Source organism: Syngnathoides biaculeatus, chromosome 12 (genome assembly GCF_019802595.1).
Source record: "Syngnathoides biaculeatus isolate LvHL_M chromosome 12, ASM1980259v1, whole genome shotgun sequence".
NCBI lineage: Eukaryota > Metazoa > Chordata > Actinopteri > Syngnathiformes > Syngnathidae > Syngnathoides > Syngnathoides biaculeatus.
The window spans coordinates 20,367,840-20,383,816 of record NC_084651.1 but is presented as its reverse complement, the minus strand read 5'-3'; the positions used below and the strand labels follow the sequence as shown (position 1 = coordinate 20,383,816).

General features: G+C 42.3%; 1 protein-coding gene across 1 annotated transcript; it reads right to left on the bottom strand.

Moving 5' to 3' along the window:
• Positions 1–289: 289 nt before the first annotated feature.
• On the bottom strand, positions 290–15,762 carry ism1 (isthmin 1). Its single transcript, XM_061836978.1, has 6 exons — positions 15,396–15,762; positions 6,292–6,516; positions 5,004–5,253; positions 2,684–2,827; positions 1,703–1,792; positions 290–1,521 (listed from the first exon to the last, which is right to left on the bottom strand). The coding sequence occupies exons 1-6, from the start codon at positions 15,519–15,521 to the stop codon at positions 1,004–1,006; spliced, it is 1,353 nt and encodes a 450-aa protein (XP_061692962.1). The 5' UTR covers positions 15,522–15,762; the 3' UTR covers positions 290–1,003.
• Positions 15,763–15,977: the final 215 nt, after the last annotated feature.

Genomic DNA, 15,977 nt, shown 5'->3' with positions numbered 1-15,977 from the left:
GGAGGGACCACTGTGTTGCAGTGGCTCAAACAGATGAAAGCCTAATGCAATGGTTTGATCCTATTGGCAAAGTTGGGACGGTACAGGCTTTTCATTGCAAAAAATTTCGAGAGTACAAAAAATTCTGTCTATTGACCCACATCCCCAGTTAACATTCTAGTCTAATAAGTTAGCCTTATTCTCCACTTTTGGAGAGCAGGTGCTGCACAGCCAATGACTTACAAAAAAAAAAACACAAGACGATTGCATTTTATAGTTTTATTGATAGATTTAAAATCTGGAAATAATTTTTCATAATATTCCATTCACACGCATTTAACTCTGTTTTTTTTTTTTTAACTCAAGACGGAACTTTGGTGGCAAGATAAAAGCTGAAAAAGAGTATCAAATGAGCATTCAGGGATTTGTGAACTAAAGGCAATTCACAGATGACCAAAGGAGCAATATCAACTTTTAAAATAAATACTTTACAGAGAAAATCCATACTTTTTACAATGGAGGCGTTCCTCAGACAGACGAAGTATAGCGGCACTGTACATGCTGAATTAACACTCACAAGCTTACATAAATGAGAACCTGAATATTGCCAATGACAAAATGGGAAGTATTTTGCTAAAACCATGGAACAGTCCTGAACGATTCCCTTAGTCTATAACCAAAGATATTTTCCAGACATACAAGAGACAAATTTGCAAATAGTTTACATTTCTAGCTAATATTATTTTCCCTTTAAATAATAGAAACTCCCTTTATTGATGGATGGAATTAACATCAAAGGAATCTTTAGTTTTCAGAAGTATATTTTAAAGTGATGTTAAGATGCCACATCCTTCAGTGCCTGATGGAGGAAAAAAGTGACGGTATCCAAAGAATGTTTTCATCTGTTGTAGGTCCTCTTGCTTCAAGAGGACCAGTAAGTCTCATTCCTCGGAGCCTCAATGTTTGTGTGAAAACAATGCAAAACGTTTCCATCACCATTTTTGAGTTTGTGTGAATTCAGGGCTTAGAACTCCCTTGCTTCTTCAAACTGCTTGTAATAATCCTCTTCCTTGGGGTTGTTGTGACACTTTTGTCCATTGTTTGGTGGCCTGGCTTGGTTATAGCGACTCCAGTCTCCCTTGCATATGATCCAGGGCAAGATGTCTACTTTGTAGTGCAGGTCGGCCGAGAACTCCGTACTGATGAGATTGGGTGTTCCGGCCCCTTTGCCCCGTGTGATGAGCTTCATGCTGTCGTCATAGCAACAGTGCTGCGCAGCCAGTGTGGTGGACTCCAGCGTCAGCATGGAGCGAATACAGTAACGGGCGGTGGGTTTGTAGATCTCAAGTTTCTCTTTTGGGCCACTAGCATCTTTCCAGCGAAAATTTCGGCGTGAAGGAGCGTCACGCACATTCGCAGTGCTGTATGCCACCTCAGTTGGGTATGAACAAGGGCAGCTAGGAAGGTCATTGTCCACTTTGGTCAAGTATTTCTTCAAGAAGTCGCTTTTGCAATTCATCCATCGCTCACAGCTGTCTGTGTCTAGAAGATATGGAGACACTAAAATGTTACGTCTTGTTCCAATATTGAAAAATTAATCAGATAAATGCAGATAATGTTACAGTGCTGTACCGCCACAGCAGATGGATGAAGTGCCTTTGACAGTGTGAGACATTTAAACGAGTGATGCTGTGCAGTATGACAAGGGTAGTGAGAAACATACCAACACCAAAGAGCTCACTGGCATTGAAATTATCTGTTCCGGCAAGGAGGCTCACTTCAGTCGCTGCTGTCTTAAAGGCGTCTTCAATACCTGAGTGAAGGTTGGAACAGATTATATACTGGCCTTCAACAACATACTGACTGTACTGGCCCCAGCATCAAGTACGAAGTAAAATGAGCCAATATAAGAGCACAATAAAAATGCCTTTATTTATTTTTACATTCTGTGCTCAGTTTTGAGAAATTAGTTGTCATTTGATTAATTATTTTTAGGGCGTTAGTGAAGATTAAACCATAAAATTGCATAACACAACATACAGTATTTATTTTCCTTCATGTATGAGTTTTATATCATGTAGTGAATCATGAGAATATATATATATATATTTATATATATATATATATTTATATTTCTTATATAATATATAGAATAAATGTAACTACTTAGAAACAGTGAGCATAGAAAGCACTTAATTCAAGCCCGAAGCGTTGGCCAAATAATTTCCTATAGAAATTGATATGAATCAAACAAGAAGAAGCAAAGTCTGTTTTCCTTTCAAGTGTATTTTTTTTACTTGGCCTGGGAGCATGGCTACGTTCTTCTGAGGGCCTTTTAATATCATGTATTTTTATTGTTTTTGGTTGTAGTTTGCAGGGATATAGAAATTGGCTGCCCCAAATTTTTCAATTATGCCCATTCTCATGTAATGTAGATTAAAGGGTTGGCCAAACTATGAGAAACGGTTCTCTGTATGATACAGTGGAGTTAATGTCCAATGCAAACTCCAATCACAATATGATATTGTAAATGTTTTCTTAGGTTGGGGGTCAATTAAAATATAAAGGTAGGTACTTTTTAAACATTATTCAAGCTCTTGTATTGGTCCCATTACAAAATAAAGTAGCTGTGTCTAATGAGATAACCAGGGAGTGTACAATTATGAAGTCTGTCTGATGATCCAACATCAAGTGCTGTATTTACCTGGACAGTTTGGCGTATCACAGGTTCTGGACTCTGTGGCAGTACAGGCATAACCACAAGACCTGGTTCTCTTCTGGTTGCCATTTCCACAGGTGACGCTGCACAGTGACCAGTTACTCCAGTCCCCCTCTCCATCCATGTAGTCTGAATCAGAGAGAAAGAGACGAGAACACTGATGTGGGCCACATGGTGAACATACTCTGTAAGCATGCCTCACTAATAATAAGTAGGAGACCACATGAGCGGGAAAGTGGGGTGTGGGCTCAACGTTTTCTTTTACTTTTCCCCGTAACGCAGTAACCAGATGAGCTTTTGTCTGTACAAATGGTTTTGACCAACTAATGGAGAGTTGTTAAACAAATAATGCCAAGTCGATGAGAAGTGTGTGTGTGTGTGTGTGTGTGTGTGTGTGTGTGTGTGTGTGTGTGTGTCTGTGTGTACGTGTGTGTGTGTGTGTGTGTGTGTGTGTGTGTGTGTGTGTGTGTGTGTGTGTGTGTGTGTGTGTGTGTGTGTGTGTGGTGTGTGTGTGTGTGTGTGTGTGTGTGTGTGATCAGTCAATGAGTGGTCTAACAGCCATGGATTTAGAACATTCCACCAATGATTTCAGATATTTTGCATGGTGATTCCAAGTAGAGCCACACTCTGGACACCATTTATTTGTTTTACCCGTGATTCATCCGATTGAAAATGGGAAGTGAATTGACAAGAAATCCTCTTCAAGTCCAATTATCGGTGATCGCATGGCGGTAATGAGCATACATGGAAACAGTTAGACTCAGCTCTTTGACAACCTGAGCTCATCTGCACAACCGCATGCAAACAGATCTCACTGACATACTTGTCTGAAATGCAGTACTCCATCAATGAGGAGAATTCATGTGACCATGTTGGGATGGAAGTATTTCTGGCTAAGTTCCAAACCCTCTTATACACTACATCTCCCAACCCCCACCACTTGCCATCTGTTGCTCATTATTAACAGATAGACACCTAATGCTACGTCTTTTCCCCTTCAATAAGATATTAGAACCAAAATGTATGTGTGACCCAAGACCGCAATGAATACCAATGTAATAACACCCAAATTTAGAAACTGAAAGTTGTTGCTTTCGGTTTTTCAGTTAATTTCAGAGCACTGTTGAGTGCCCCTCAAGCAAGGCACCTAAACAGATGCACAGGACACGCCCTCGTGTGGAGCCCAGTCACTTTTGACACTTTACATTCAAAGAACCTGTTTCTGCTTGTGTATATTTGTGGCCTATTAAATATCAACTTTTATAGAAACACAGTAGAGATGGACATAATTAGCTGTTGATTATTGAGATTGATCCAACAATCAACAAGAGTACAGTAAAATATATGTTTGTCAATGTATAGTGTATGTACGTCAGTTGGGTCTGAAAGCAATGGTGGCATAATGGATTTCACCACTTGCCAACAACCAATAAAGGACAATTAATTTAGCACCTTTCACAGGTTTACATATAAATTTCAATATACATTAGATTTAAAACTAACAGAGGCAAAGTTTGGCTTCAGATTTAAGCAACAAAAAATTGAAAATATTGCAGTGCCAAATACTGTTTGTATTCAAAACAGTACAACAACGAAGGGAGTTTCACCAGACACCTTAAACCCATCAGTACCTTGGAACAATACATTTTGGTAGTCTTGTCACTTTGTGGATCTGTCTAAATTGTTTGAAACTTTATGTATCCCAATACACTGAAATCGATTCTCAGGGACTTCACAATTATGATTCCTGGGTTTCACTACTGTCCTGTTAGCGTTGCATGAAACAAGTGTTGTTGCTGATGTTTTATGTTGATTCCGATGGAATAATGTCTGCAAGCTGAACTCCCCCACACCCGCCCCCTTGCCCTGCCGCTTTAAAATTTTCAGCGCCACAACACCGTGGCTGGAAAAATTTCAAGCTGTATAATAGTTTGGTTAGATTACTGCAGAGCTGCAACATGGGCAGAGGAAGTCTTGGAGAGTTGTCAGTAGAGAAGTAAGGCGGACCCACGGTGCTTTTGGCCCCGTTCCTGCTGCTGAATTTTGATGTTGTGAGACATTTAAATTGTGTCACCCAGCGAACCTGACACCATAGAGGTATCTGTCTCATAATAGTATGTTAAAAGGTTTCAAGCAAGAGTTGCCAAAAGCCTGTCTGTGGATAGCAGCACTTGCTAAAGTGACAGCCTGAATCAGCAAATCTGTAAATTACAGATCTTACATTGAACTGTGGCCAAATGTGGATACGCTAGACCATGGATTCTACTGTAATATTCTTTATCGCAGACATTGCTGTGCTTCTCACCATATTCTATTTGGGGATTGGCTCTGTCTCCCGTGCCTCCTCTCTGGTCCCAGTCCACCAGCGGCCTCAGGAAGTTGCTGTCCTCATTGTTGCTTCCCAAGGAGCGGTCATGTTCCCGCCCTTGATTAGTGGTGGAGGTGTGAGGCCACCAGTTTCTCCAGTTGGGAGAAGCCCAGTTGGGTTTATTCTCCTTGCGGTGGCCTTTTTCTGCCTCGTGCGCCTCCAATCCATCCACAACCTCAATTGTCACCTTCCATAAAAAGAAGAAAGTTAAACAGTTGATATTCCAGACAGAGTTGTGCTGACAATTGTTTTACTGTGAATTACAGAGGCTCACTCAGTCTGTAAAAATCTGGCTCGGGGAACAAAAAGTTTCTGGTTCAAGAACAAAGAAACAATTACACGGAGGATGAACATTAGTGCTGGTTGCTCCCACTTCCTGAGCTATCCTTTGAGGAAATAGAGTTTCTCCTGAGACAAATGTTATTAAAGGTTCTTCTCCCCGACCAAACGGGTCAACTGGGTGAAAAGAGGTGACACCTCCTGATAGCTTTGTCCCCCCACCCTGAATCTTCACTCCCCCTTTCTGTCCAAACACATGTGCCTCCCAGATGAGCTGGGACCAGCGCCCCTGCCCCTCAGGCACCCTCCCACCTCACTGGCTCTCTCCACCTAAACACAGAGTTCAAAGGGCTCCTCAGCCTCCTCCAGACCATGAAAGCCAGATGAATCCCAGGATCAAAGAGCCCCACCTCCTCCCCCTCTTCTCCCACAGCCTCACGCCCTTGATCAATTGGTGGCTCTTCTCTCTTCCCACATCTTGAGATGTTAATACACTTTGTTCATCCTCTGATTTAGCCGTGATGCTCTCAGAAATGTAGAGACCCCCTTGCTCGATTAAAACAGCAAAATGGTTTAAAAATAGCGGTGGTTACTTGGCCATCTGCATCCAGAGGAACTTATGGATGACGTGTCGCAACAAATTTACACAAGTTTCCAGCTCTATTACTTGATGAGGGTGAGCAGTTTTTTGGCAAGTGTCAGCCTTTCAGTTTTCATTATGATGGACATGAGATCTCAAAGTCTATCGTCAGCTTCACTACAGCCCAGGAAGTGGGATGGAGGGGGACACAGAGGAAGGCATGGAAGAAGGGGGCTTAGTGATGTGCACCAGACTATTCTCATCTTCCTGTTCAGTCTTCCTGTACTGGATGCTTGAGTAGCCATGTCTTACGGGTCGGTAAAAGCATGAAAGCAGTGGGGCAGGCGCAAAGTCACACATGATCACCTGTATGTTTGGATTCTGCCCATTGATATCGGCTTTGGAGAGGTCAGGGAAATTCTGCAGATCCAGGAGGAAAGATCCAGGGCCATCTTTGTGAATGTTACTGCCAGTGCCTTGTACCCACGGAAGGGCGGCAGAACGGTGGGCAAAGCGACGGTCTGCTCCAGACCGCCAGGAGTCTTCAGGAGCCAGTTGGCCGAATGAGCTGCTTTTCGCGTGGATGATGTTCTGCCAAAGGGAAGAAAGGAAAATATTTTATTGTTGGTGTGGAAGGCCTGATACAAGACAGTTTTACTAGTCATTAAAATGTCAGTTGTGAATGAGGAAAAACAACCTGAGTATGTCACTTGATGTCTCCACATTCAACAATATTTGGATCATCTCCTTTGTTAATGAGACATTCATGTGGACATTACCTCGGCCATAAATCTCTCTCAGTTGTATGAGTTCCAAATAGCAGAACCAGAAACTGTAGCCAAAACACAATCTGCCTAAATAATCGGAACAACTGCTTTCTATGTCTGTTGGACTGAATGATTGTCCTGTTTTAACCAATAGAGAATGTTGATAGTGTATTTTAACATACCAAAATGTAGTGCAAACATATATAGGATGGTCACATGTTGGCTGAAAGACCAACTAGTGTGAAACTGATTGTTTTCCATTGCAGTGTCTGCAGAGAAAACTCAAAACAAACATTGCAAAATCCTTACTTGGGCTTTCTTTGAGTTGTTTGGGTTGTGAAAGCAACTCAAATAAGATAGCAAGACATTGAATCTCCTCAACAGCCGGTTTTTAAATTGGCCAGAAAGCCTTAAAAATGTATCACAAAAAAAATTGAAACCCTGCTTCGAAATTGATTCAATTTCTTGGTATAAAATAGTGACAAGAAAGAAACACTCATCATGTACTGTCTTATCTCTGTTCACGTTCTCTTTCTTCTGCTCCACTCTTTGTGTGGTTGCGCTTGAGATCTGAGAACATGCTAGTACAGTTGCCGTGGCCAATGTCTTTTAGGCCGTATTGTGTTCACCATAATTGCCTTCAGTCGAGCCGTTTGTGTCCCACCAAGGTGCACTCTGGGATGATAAAGGTACTGCAAGTAGGTTTGCACAGCATGAATCATCGTAAAAACACACATGTAAAGTTTATTGAAGATTCTAAATTGGCCCTAGGTGTGAATGTGAGTGCTAACGGTTGGTTGTTTATATGTTCCCTGGGATTGGCTCGCCAACCAGTTCAGGGTGTACCCCACCTCTTGCCCAAAGATAGCTGGGATAAATTCCAGCGCACCTGGGATCCTCGTGAGGAGAAGCAGTCTGGAAGATGAATGAATGATTGTTTTTTTCAATTACATTTTTCTAGGTTTTTTTTTCTTTTTTTATAAGACAAGGGTTAAAACCGCCTGGACAGGATGATGATAACATCCTGCTTCTCAAATAGCGAGACGTAATGCCCAAAATAGTTAAGGTAATGATATTGAATTACCTTATTGGTTACTGTGCCTTTGTCTTTAAATTCATCTGTCCAATATTATGTGCACTATATATTTACTTTATGTTAAAATACTTTAACTTTTTGTGACAAAAAACACAAGTTATTTTACAAAATTCTAATCAGTTTTTTCTCACTTCTGGTGGCCACACTTGTGTCAAAGAAATTAATTCAGTCAGTTAGATTCCAAATGTATTGAAATTAGATCCAGATGGACCTTTCGAAGTACAGTAATTTAATGACCATTTCTAGCCCTACTGTATTACATTACGATAGAATTAACATTTCTCTCCTTTCAAAATAATACATAACAATTGCATCATGATAACGAGCAAGAGTTTTTGCGGGGTGATTGCTGATCCAGATTAATTTTGTAATGTCATATGCTGTTACAAGTGGCATACAGATGAAAAAATCCCAACTCCAATTTAGATGATCAATCCATTTTCTTCACCGTTTATCCTCACAAGGGTCGCGGGGAGCGCTGGAGCCTATCTCAGCTGTCAACGGGCAGGAGGCGGGGTACACTCTGAACTGGTTGCCAGCTAATCGCAGGGCATATAGAGACAAACAGCCACACTCACAATCACACCTAGGGACAATTTAGAGTGTCCAATTAATGTTGCATGTTTTTGGAATGTGGGAGGAAACCGAAGTGCCCGGAGGAAACCCACACTCGCACGGGGAGAACATGCCAACTCCACACAGGCAGGACCTCAGAATTGTGAGGCCAACGCTTTACAGCTGATCCACTGTGCCACCCAATTTAGATGATCTCATGTCAAACTATTCCCCTACTTCACATTGCAGTGCTGTTGTTTCACAGTTTAGCTTTAATACAATTTCATTCATGCTTGGCTCATGGCAACTATTTTGCAGATAGTAAACTATTTTTTTTTTGCAAAGACTGCTGGTTGTGATGCAAGTAGTAAAGACTTGAAGTATAACCAATATTTAGGACATCTATAAAATAAATATACACCAGTGTGGCAGCATCACCCTTTATCTGGCTGGAAGCATTTAGGTAACATTATATCTATATTTCAAGCACTAAATAATCCATCCATCTATTTTCTGTATCGCTTAACTTCCCCTGGGTCGCGGGTGTGCTAGGAGCCTATCCCAGCTATCTTTGGGTGAGATGCAGGATACACCCTTAACTGCCTGCCAGCCAATCACAGGATTTGAACCGCAGTCCTCAGAACTGTGAGGCAGATGTGCAAACCAGTCGTTCACCGTGCTGCTGCTGTAAATAATAGTTAAATAAAAATATGGGGCGGCACAGTGGTGGCGCTGTAGTTCTGCCGTAAACAGGATAGAGATTCTCCATGCTCCTTCACCTGACAGCCAAACACAGGCAAAAAAAGAAAAAAAGTGAAACTCAAGGGGTGGAACGGTGGACGACTTGTTAGCACCGTTCTGAGGACTGGGGTTAGAATCTCAGCCCCGCCTGTGTGGAGTTTCCACGTTCTCCCCTTGCCTGCACGGGTTTTCTCCGGGCACTCTGGTTTCCTCCCACATTCCAAAGACATGCATTAATTGGAGAATCTAAATTGTCCCTAGGTGTGATTGTGAGTATGACTGTTCTCTGTCTCCATGTGGCCTGTGATTGACTGGCAACCAGTACAGGGTGTACCCTGCCTCCTGCCCGTTGACAGCTGTGATTGGCTCCAGCACTCCCGCGACCGAGGATTAGCGGCTCAGAAAATGGATGGCTGGATGGATGGATAACCGAACCGTTTTAGCAGTTGTTTGAGCAAAACCTTTTTTTTCGTCACAAATATAATATGCACTTTTAATAAGAGCTCCCCGTGGGAACTTCCCACTTAACACCATTTGTGCATCTACGCTTAAACATTTTACCATTTTGTGACATATTAAAACATGAGGTTCATGGTTCTGTGTTTATGATCTTGTGCTAGCTGACTAGGAATAAGACAAATATTTGTTGTACTACTCCAAATTTTGGTGTTAAATTTATTCACACTACAATGAAGAAACTTTGACAAAAATATACCCTTTATCTTCCCCCACCTAATCATTCCTTTGTCTGAGGACATGATGATGATCCATTTTACTCGTATTCCTCTGTGGCCACATTTGTCAAGTTTTTCACCTACTTGCATCAAGGTTCTGTCATACAGATGATCACATTGGAGCAATGTCACTCAGCAAATATTACACTAAGCAAACAGCACACTGTGTCATTGGTATCATTATGCTGGTATCATTCAACGGTACTTACAAGTCAAAGAGACTATGCTGCTAACATTATGTTTTTGTAAAGTAGACTAAGGTTAAGTTCACCGATTTGCACTTCATCTCTCAGGTGCCTGTGACGCGGTGTCCGACTTGCCTCAGAGAAAAGATTGATATAATTGCTGGGATGCTTGTCTTGCATTTCACTATAAAATGTGTCCACACTTTTTACCATTTCTCTTTTGCAAATGCTGTCTTAGACCTTCTCAGTCGAACACTGCACTTCTGCATCCAAGCATCGGGGATGTAAGCATGTGGTGTCATTGACGCCACGGCAGTCTTCCGTCTTCGCGCCCGCCTCTGCGGTAAACCTGATTTGCAGTTTGGCTTTTCAATGTGGTTTTTGATGCAAAACATCTAAATTTTGACCCAGAAACTGTGATACCAACCACTTAATTTGAGCCTTACACACATACGTAGTTAACCAATGTTGTGCGTCAGAGGAGGGACATACACAAGACTTTTTGCCTCCCTCATCATTTTTGTGGATCTAGAATGCTGGGAGCACATTAAACAAGATATCGCCATGTTCCTAAAATAAGTCAAAAATATTGATATACTAAGTTTATTAATAATAAATAATAAAATAATTGAAAAAAGGATGTTGGCAGTGTTAGCAGAGGATGTGCCATTATTTTAGGAAGGAGATGATATCTCTTCAAAGAATAAACATTCATAAAGCATCAAAGGCTACCATTTTTAAAAGGATTTAACTTCAAATGTATATAAACAACTTATTTACTATTCTATATTATTGTGATTTCCTTCTCCGGCTTTAGATCCTTCATCGTGCCCTTTAACTTTGTCGCTAGTTTGGGTAACAAAAGGATGGGCTAAGATTGTCTTGCATTATACAGCTACTGAACTCCATCATTCTTTCCAGTAATTGTGATTCAAATGAACTTTTACAGTGTCATGTATTATACAGCAGCACGGTGCGGTGAGTGGTTAAACCGTTAGCCCCACAGTTTGCAGCACCGGGGTTTAAATCCTGGCCTCGCCTGTATGGAGTTTGCATGTTCTCTCCGTGCCCGAGTGGATTTTCTCTGGCACTCCGGTTTCCTCCCACATCCCAAAAATGTGCATTCATTGAAGATTTTAAATTGCCTTTATGTGTGATTGTGAGGTCGAATGGTTGTTTTTCTCTGTGTGCCCTGCGATTGGCTGGCAGCCAGTTGAGGCTGTACCCCGCCTCCTGCCCGAAGACAGCTGGGATAGGCTTCGGTACTCCCGCAACCCCTGTGAGGATAACCGGCTCAGAAAATGGATCAATGGATGGATTATGCAACTACTAAAAAGCGTCATTCTTTCCAGTAATTATTGTGCTGAGCGAAGTTTTACAGCCCTATGTAAAGAACTTACAAGTTGTAAACTAAATAAACGAATGTTGCCACAACACTTAAATCTATTAGAATTTAAACAGACATGCATCTTGTTAATATCTCCATCAACAATGTGGAGGGCTGAACCACATTGTTTTGTGCTCAAATTACAGACACTGTGAGTATTTGAGCAAAATGAATAGCCCCAAACCCTTAATTGGAAAATATGAGAGATTTAGTCATGAGAAAGGAATTCCATCTCAGTTGTGTAACCTCCGTCACTTCCTGATATTGTCAAAATGAGCACTTTTTTCCATAACAACCGCAGTGGAAATGGAGGGGGGAAAGAGCTGTTCTTTCATTTGTCTTTAATATACTGTAGTTCAGAGTAAGAAGCATATTAAAAATGGTTTTGAAAAAAACTTAGTCAGGTTGCCCTCCACTTGCCATCAGCCCTGTGCGCTTTAATTTGGAGATCAAAAGTGACACACAGTCCCTTAACTCATCTGGGCCCCCCAGGGTGTCAGCCCCTACACTCAAAAGCCATGAATGAACACATGCACACACAACTGCTCTCCCCGCACACCCCCTTGCTCTCACTCCTGTTCTTTTCCTGCTTCCCCTTTTTTCACTTTGTGATGGCTGCTTAAAGGGGCATGACTCCATTTTCAATTGGGAACAACTCAGGGGTGCATTCCCCCCCGGAAGGCTCTCAGGAAATGAAGGCGGTTGCACATTGCGCCAGATGCCTCTTAACACTGCACTCACGTAGGCGGAAAACAAAACTTGCCCTGTCACACGAGTCATTCTTTGTCTATATGGGTATGCAAGAAGTAAAATTACTCAAAAAAAAAAAAAATCTAATAATTAAAATATATATATATATAAAAAAAGAATGAAATACTTTCTAAAAATGGAAACCAGATGTTAATAACTTATAGCAACTCTAATTTTAAGTTGAAAAAACAATTGTATAGGGTGGCACAGTGGGTAATGACTGGCACAACTGGTTAGAGCATTGGGCTCACAGTTTTGAGGACCGGGGTTCAAATCCCGGCCCCGCCTGTATCGAGTTTGCACGTTCTCCTCGTGCCTGCGTGGGTTTTCTCCGGGAACTCCGGTTTCCTTCCACATCCCAAAAACATCAATTCATTGGAGACTAAATTGCCCCAAGGGGTGATTGTGAGTGCAGCCATTTGTCTCTATGTGCCCTGCGATTGGCTGGCAACCAGTTCACGGTGTACTGGGATTGCTGAAGCCGATTTGATATTCATCCGCACAGTATTTAAGATACGTGTAAAGCAACTCCCAATGCAATATGATACATTGAACTCCAATAAAAAAAAATGCAGACCACTTTGTGCTGTCGCTGAGGAGTGTGGGGCCTTGCCACTGCATCATCATAGCAGGCACAGCATATTTTGCAAATCGTTTGAATCCTCTACAAATTGCCGTCTTTTTTGATAAATGCAATATGTCACCAAATACTTCTTCGAGACATGCAGCCATTGTAGCTGTTATTTTATGGAACTCACAAGAGCATGAGATTTGACCAAGGAGGAGCCTTGACTAGACTTGAAAGATGTTTTGAGACGCAACAGATCACTGATGAAAGGGGGTCTTTAACCCTCCTTTTCCATTTGTTCCTCAAAAACAGCAACAATGTTCCTGGGTCAATTTTACCCTGGACATTGGACACAACCACACTGTGTGGGAATCACAAAATTACAATTTCATTCTTGAAGTGTGTGAAACTAACAAAGCTAATAGTGGCCTATGGGTTTTCCACAACACTGTGTTTACATGTGGTATTGCATCAATTTTACAATGCAATGTTACAGGTGCAAGCAGCCACATTCTGTCGGGAGTGGTTCTGTGAATGCCATTTTAAACCCGATGCCTTGGAATGACAATGCACCTCCTGGGCTGTGACAAGCCTCACTCAAAGATTATATCACTGTCCTGTGTGGTAGACCACTGGAGCACATCCACGCAGTGGGGGATGTATGTGCCCCCCCCCCCCCCATAAAAAAAAAAAATAGATAGAGCATAGGTACTTAAAAACACACACACACACACACACACAGCTCACAATGTGGATGTCAGTCAGGACAAACAGCAAAAGACATGCAAGGATTTTACCAGGTTGTGTTCTATATTTTTTGCAGGGTGAGGGGCACTCCCTCGTTGTCTTCACCCTGCCTGCCCAATCAAAGAGTTGGCTGTATGTCAAATATTCCACACATTCTTGAAATATTTCCTCAGCTTTGTAAGTCTTCACATTCACCTGAACATACTTGCTATGATTATACTAACAGTAAAGCAAAGTTTCAAAATATCCATGAGTTAAATGAAACATTTTTTTTCCATTCGTTGCTCACAATGCTAATTAAGCATTTATTGGTGGTGGTATTGGTGGTGATGCTGGGGGAGTATTATCATTCCTTCGGTTATGCCTAACCATTCATCATTGGGACATGAAAGAAATATTTTGTGGGTTGCAGGCCAAATATACATCAACAAGCAGCTGGAGGATGCTAAACACTCGCGAAAATGTTTATTGATTTCAGACCCATTTGAACGTCTGAGTGAGGACTGGGGGTTCTATTGGAGTCTGTGTGCTTTTCTACTGCTGTTAAAATAAGCAGTGAAACTATTAGAGTATCTCTTAAGAGGTGACATGTTGACAAATGCGCAAATTTGGTGGGGTCGTGTCGTTATGTTGGAGAACAAACAAACAGTTACTCAATGTCTGATTCCAAGTCACCAAAGTGTTACTTCCCCATTGCAGGATCATTTGTGGAGTAGGCATTTCCCCCCAGGGTGAAAAGTGTAGGAGAAGATACAAAAATAACTTTATGATGGTGAACACAACTATACTGTAATCCCACTTGATGAAAATTTAGAAAGTATAATACAGTACAAGAAGCTGGTTGTGCTACTACTAGCATGTACTAGAAAAGCTGTTGAAATGTTGCATGGAACAGCCAAAATAATATGTTCTATGATGAGATAGTTTGAACTTGGAACTGAACAGAAAATGTTCCTAAATATGAACCTGTGTGTTTGGCCAATTTTCTAGATTGTGTTTGCCATACACAATAATAGGTACACCTGTTCCATCTAATACATGAGCTGTACCAAGTACACTATATGGTCTGTATACATTAATGTTCGTTTTTGACAGTGTCTGAAGGGTATTAATTGAACATTTTTTTACTGTAATATATTTGAAGTTGGGTGTGGTGCACAATCAAAACCTCTAAGCCACTGCCAAAATTCTAACTAATATATGAATTCAATTCAATTAATTGCAGAGAGTTGATGTTAAACACCTGCACTGTATTCTCACTTAATGTGATGTTATTACTTCCTCTGCCATTGACTGGATTCAATTCTCGATGAGATGGAAATGCATGCGCACATGCTCACAAGTGTACTCCCTGACCACTGGCGAGGTGCTGCTGAGCAAGGCACCTACCCAACAACCCTCGATCAAGCGGTGCAGCACTCTTCGTGAGCCCCTCTCACGCTGACATCCCTCCTTACTTACCTGAACGTGTGTGATTTGGTTCACTATGTGGTGTGCAACACAAATACTGTATATACTGTGCTGTAGTAGTATTAAATTCCCACGTGGAGGATTCTAATTAATATAGCCTTTTCAAAGGATTTAAATGATTGTACAATACACAAATCATCAAATGCAACATTTTACATGTTACAGCCAAAGTTTTTCTTGGGATGACATTCAAAGTTGGATTTGTTTTTGGAAGAGAAAAGTACATATGAGGGGTACAACTCGAAGTGACATTGATGTTTGCATGATGACAGAGAAGTGCCGGTGGCGATCATTTGACCCCCCCCCCCCCCAACACAACAGCAGGGGGTGTGTCCGCCAGAGGCGACCCCTGACCCCGCGTGTTCAGTGAATGACCGCCATCCGCGGTAGACTCCCTCTGGGACAGCCTCGCTTCCGTGCATGTGTCAACAGATTTGACGGGTCCCGTCTGTTAGGACGCCTCCACTCACCTCGCTCTGATCCTGGCTCCGGGTGACGTTGGCCGGCGGCAGAGGGCTGCTCCGGAGCACGGTGATGTGCAAGGTGAGGAGGAGAAGACCCAGGAGCAGCAGGAGCTCTGCAGCCAGTCGCACCATCCTCCTGACGCGGCCGCTCTTTGGAGCCTCGGAGGTCGCCGCGGCTCCGCCTCCGCCCGGTGCAGAGGCTCCGATCTCCGGATCCGCCGGGGAAGAGGAGCCGCAACACCACTTCGGAGCCACTTCGGGGATCACAAATGCTAAATTTGAGGGGAAACGGATCGACACGATCCCCCAAAAAGTCCAAAGTCCACTTCGGGGGCCGGGGGTGAATATGCTCGATGCAGATCTCAAGGGCTTCTCCCTGAGTCAAGAAAGAACGAGTTGTTTCCACTGTGAGAGAAAGACACGTGTGGCTCTGTTTGCTGGAAAGGGTCCAGTTCGTGGCATCAATTCCTCAATTCACACTTGCTCCGTCCTCAAGGGCACTTTTTCGCATTTGTGCGCCATGTGACGGCCTGGATCGGAACCAAACAAGTTTCTAAAGATGCCCGCGACCTCCGGAGTCCGCGGTCG

Excerpts from the sequence above, each read along its gene's own strand:
- ism1 (XM_061836978.1), bottom strand. The coding sequence starts at position 15,521 with ATGGTGCGACTGGCTGCAGAGCTCCTGCTGCTCCTGGGTCTTCTCCTC. Across the intron at positions 5,254-6,291 it reads GGCAGAATCCAAACATACAG|GTGACAATTGAGGTTGTGGA; the intron begins GTGATCATGTGT and ends TTTTTATGGAAG. Across the intron at positions 1,522-1,702 it reads CAGTGAGCTCTTTGGTGTTG|ACACAGACAGCTGTGAGCGA; the intron begins GTATGTTTCTCA and ends CATATCTTCTAG.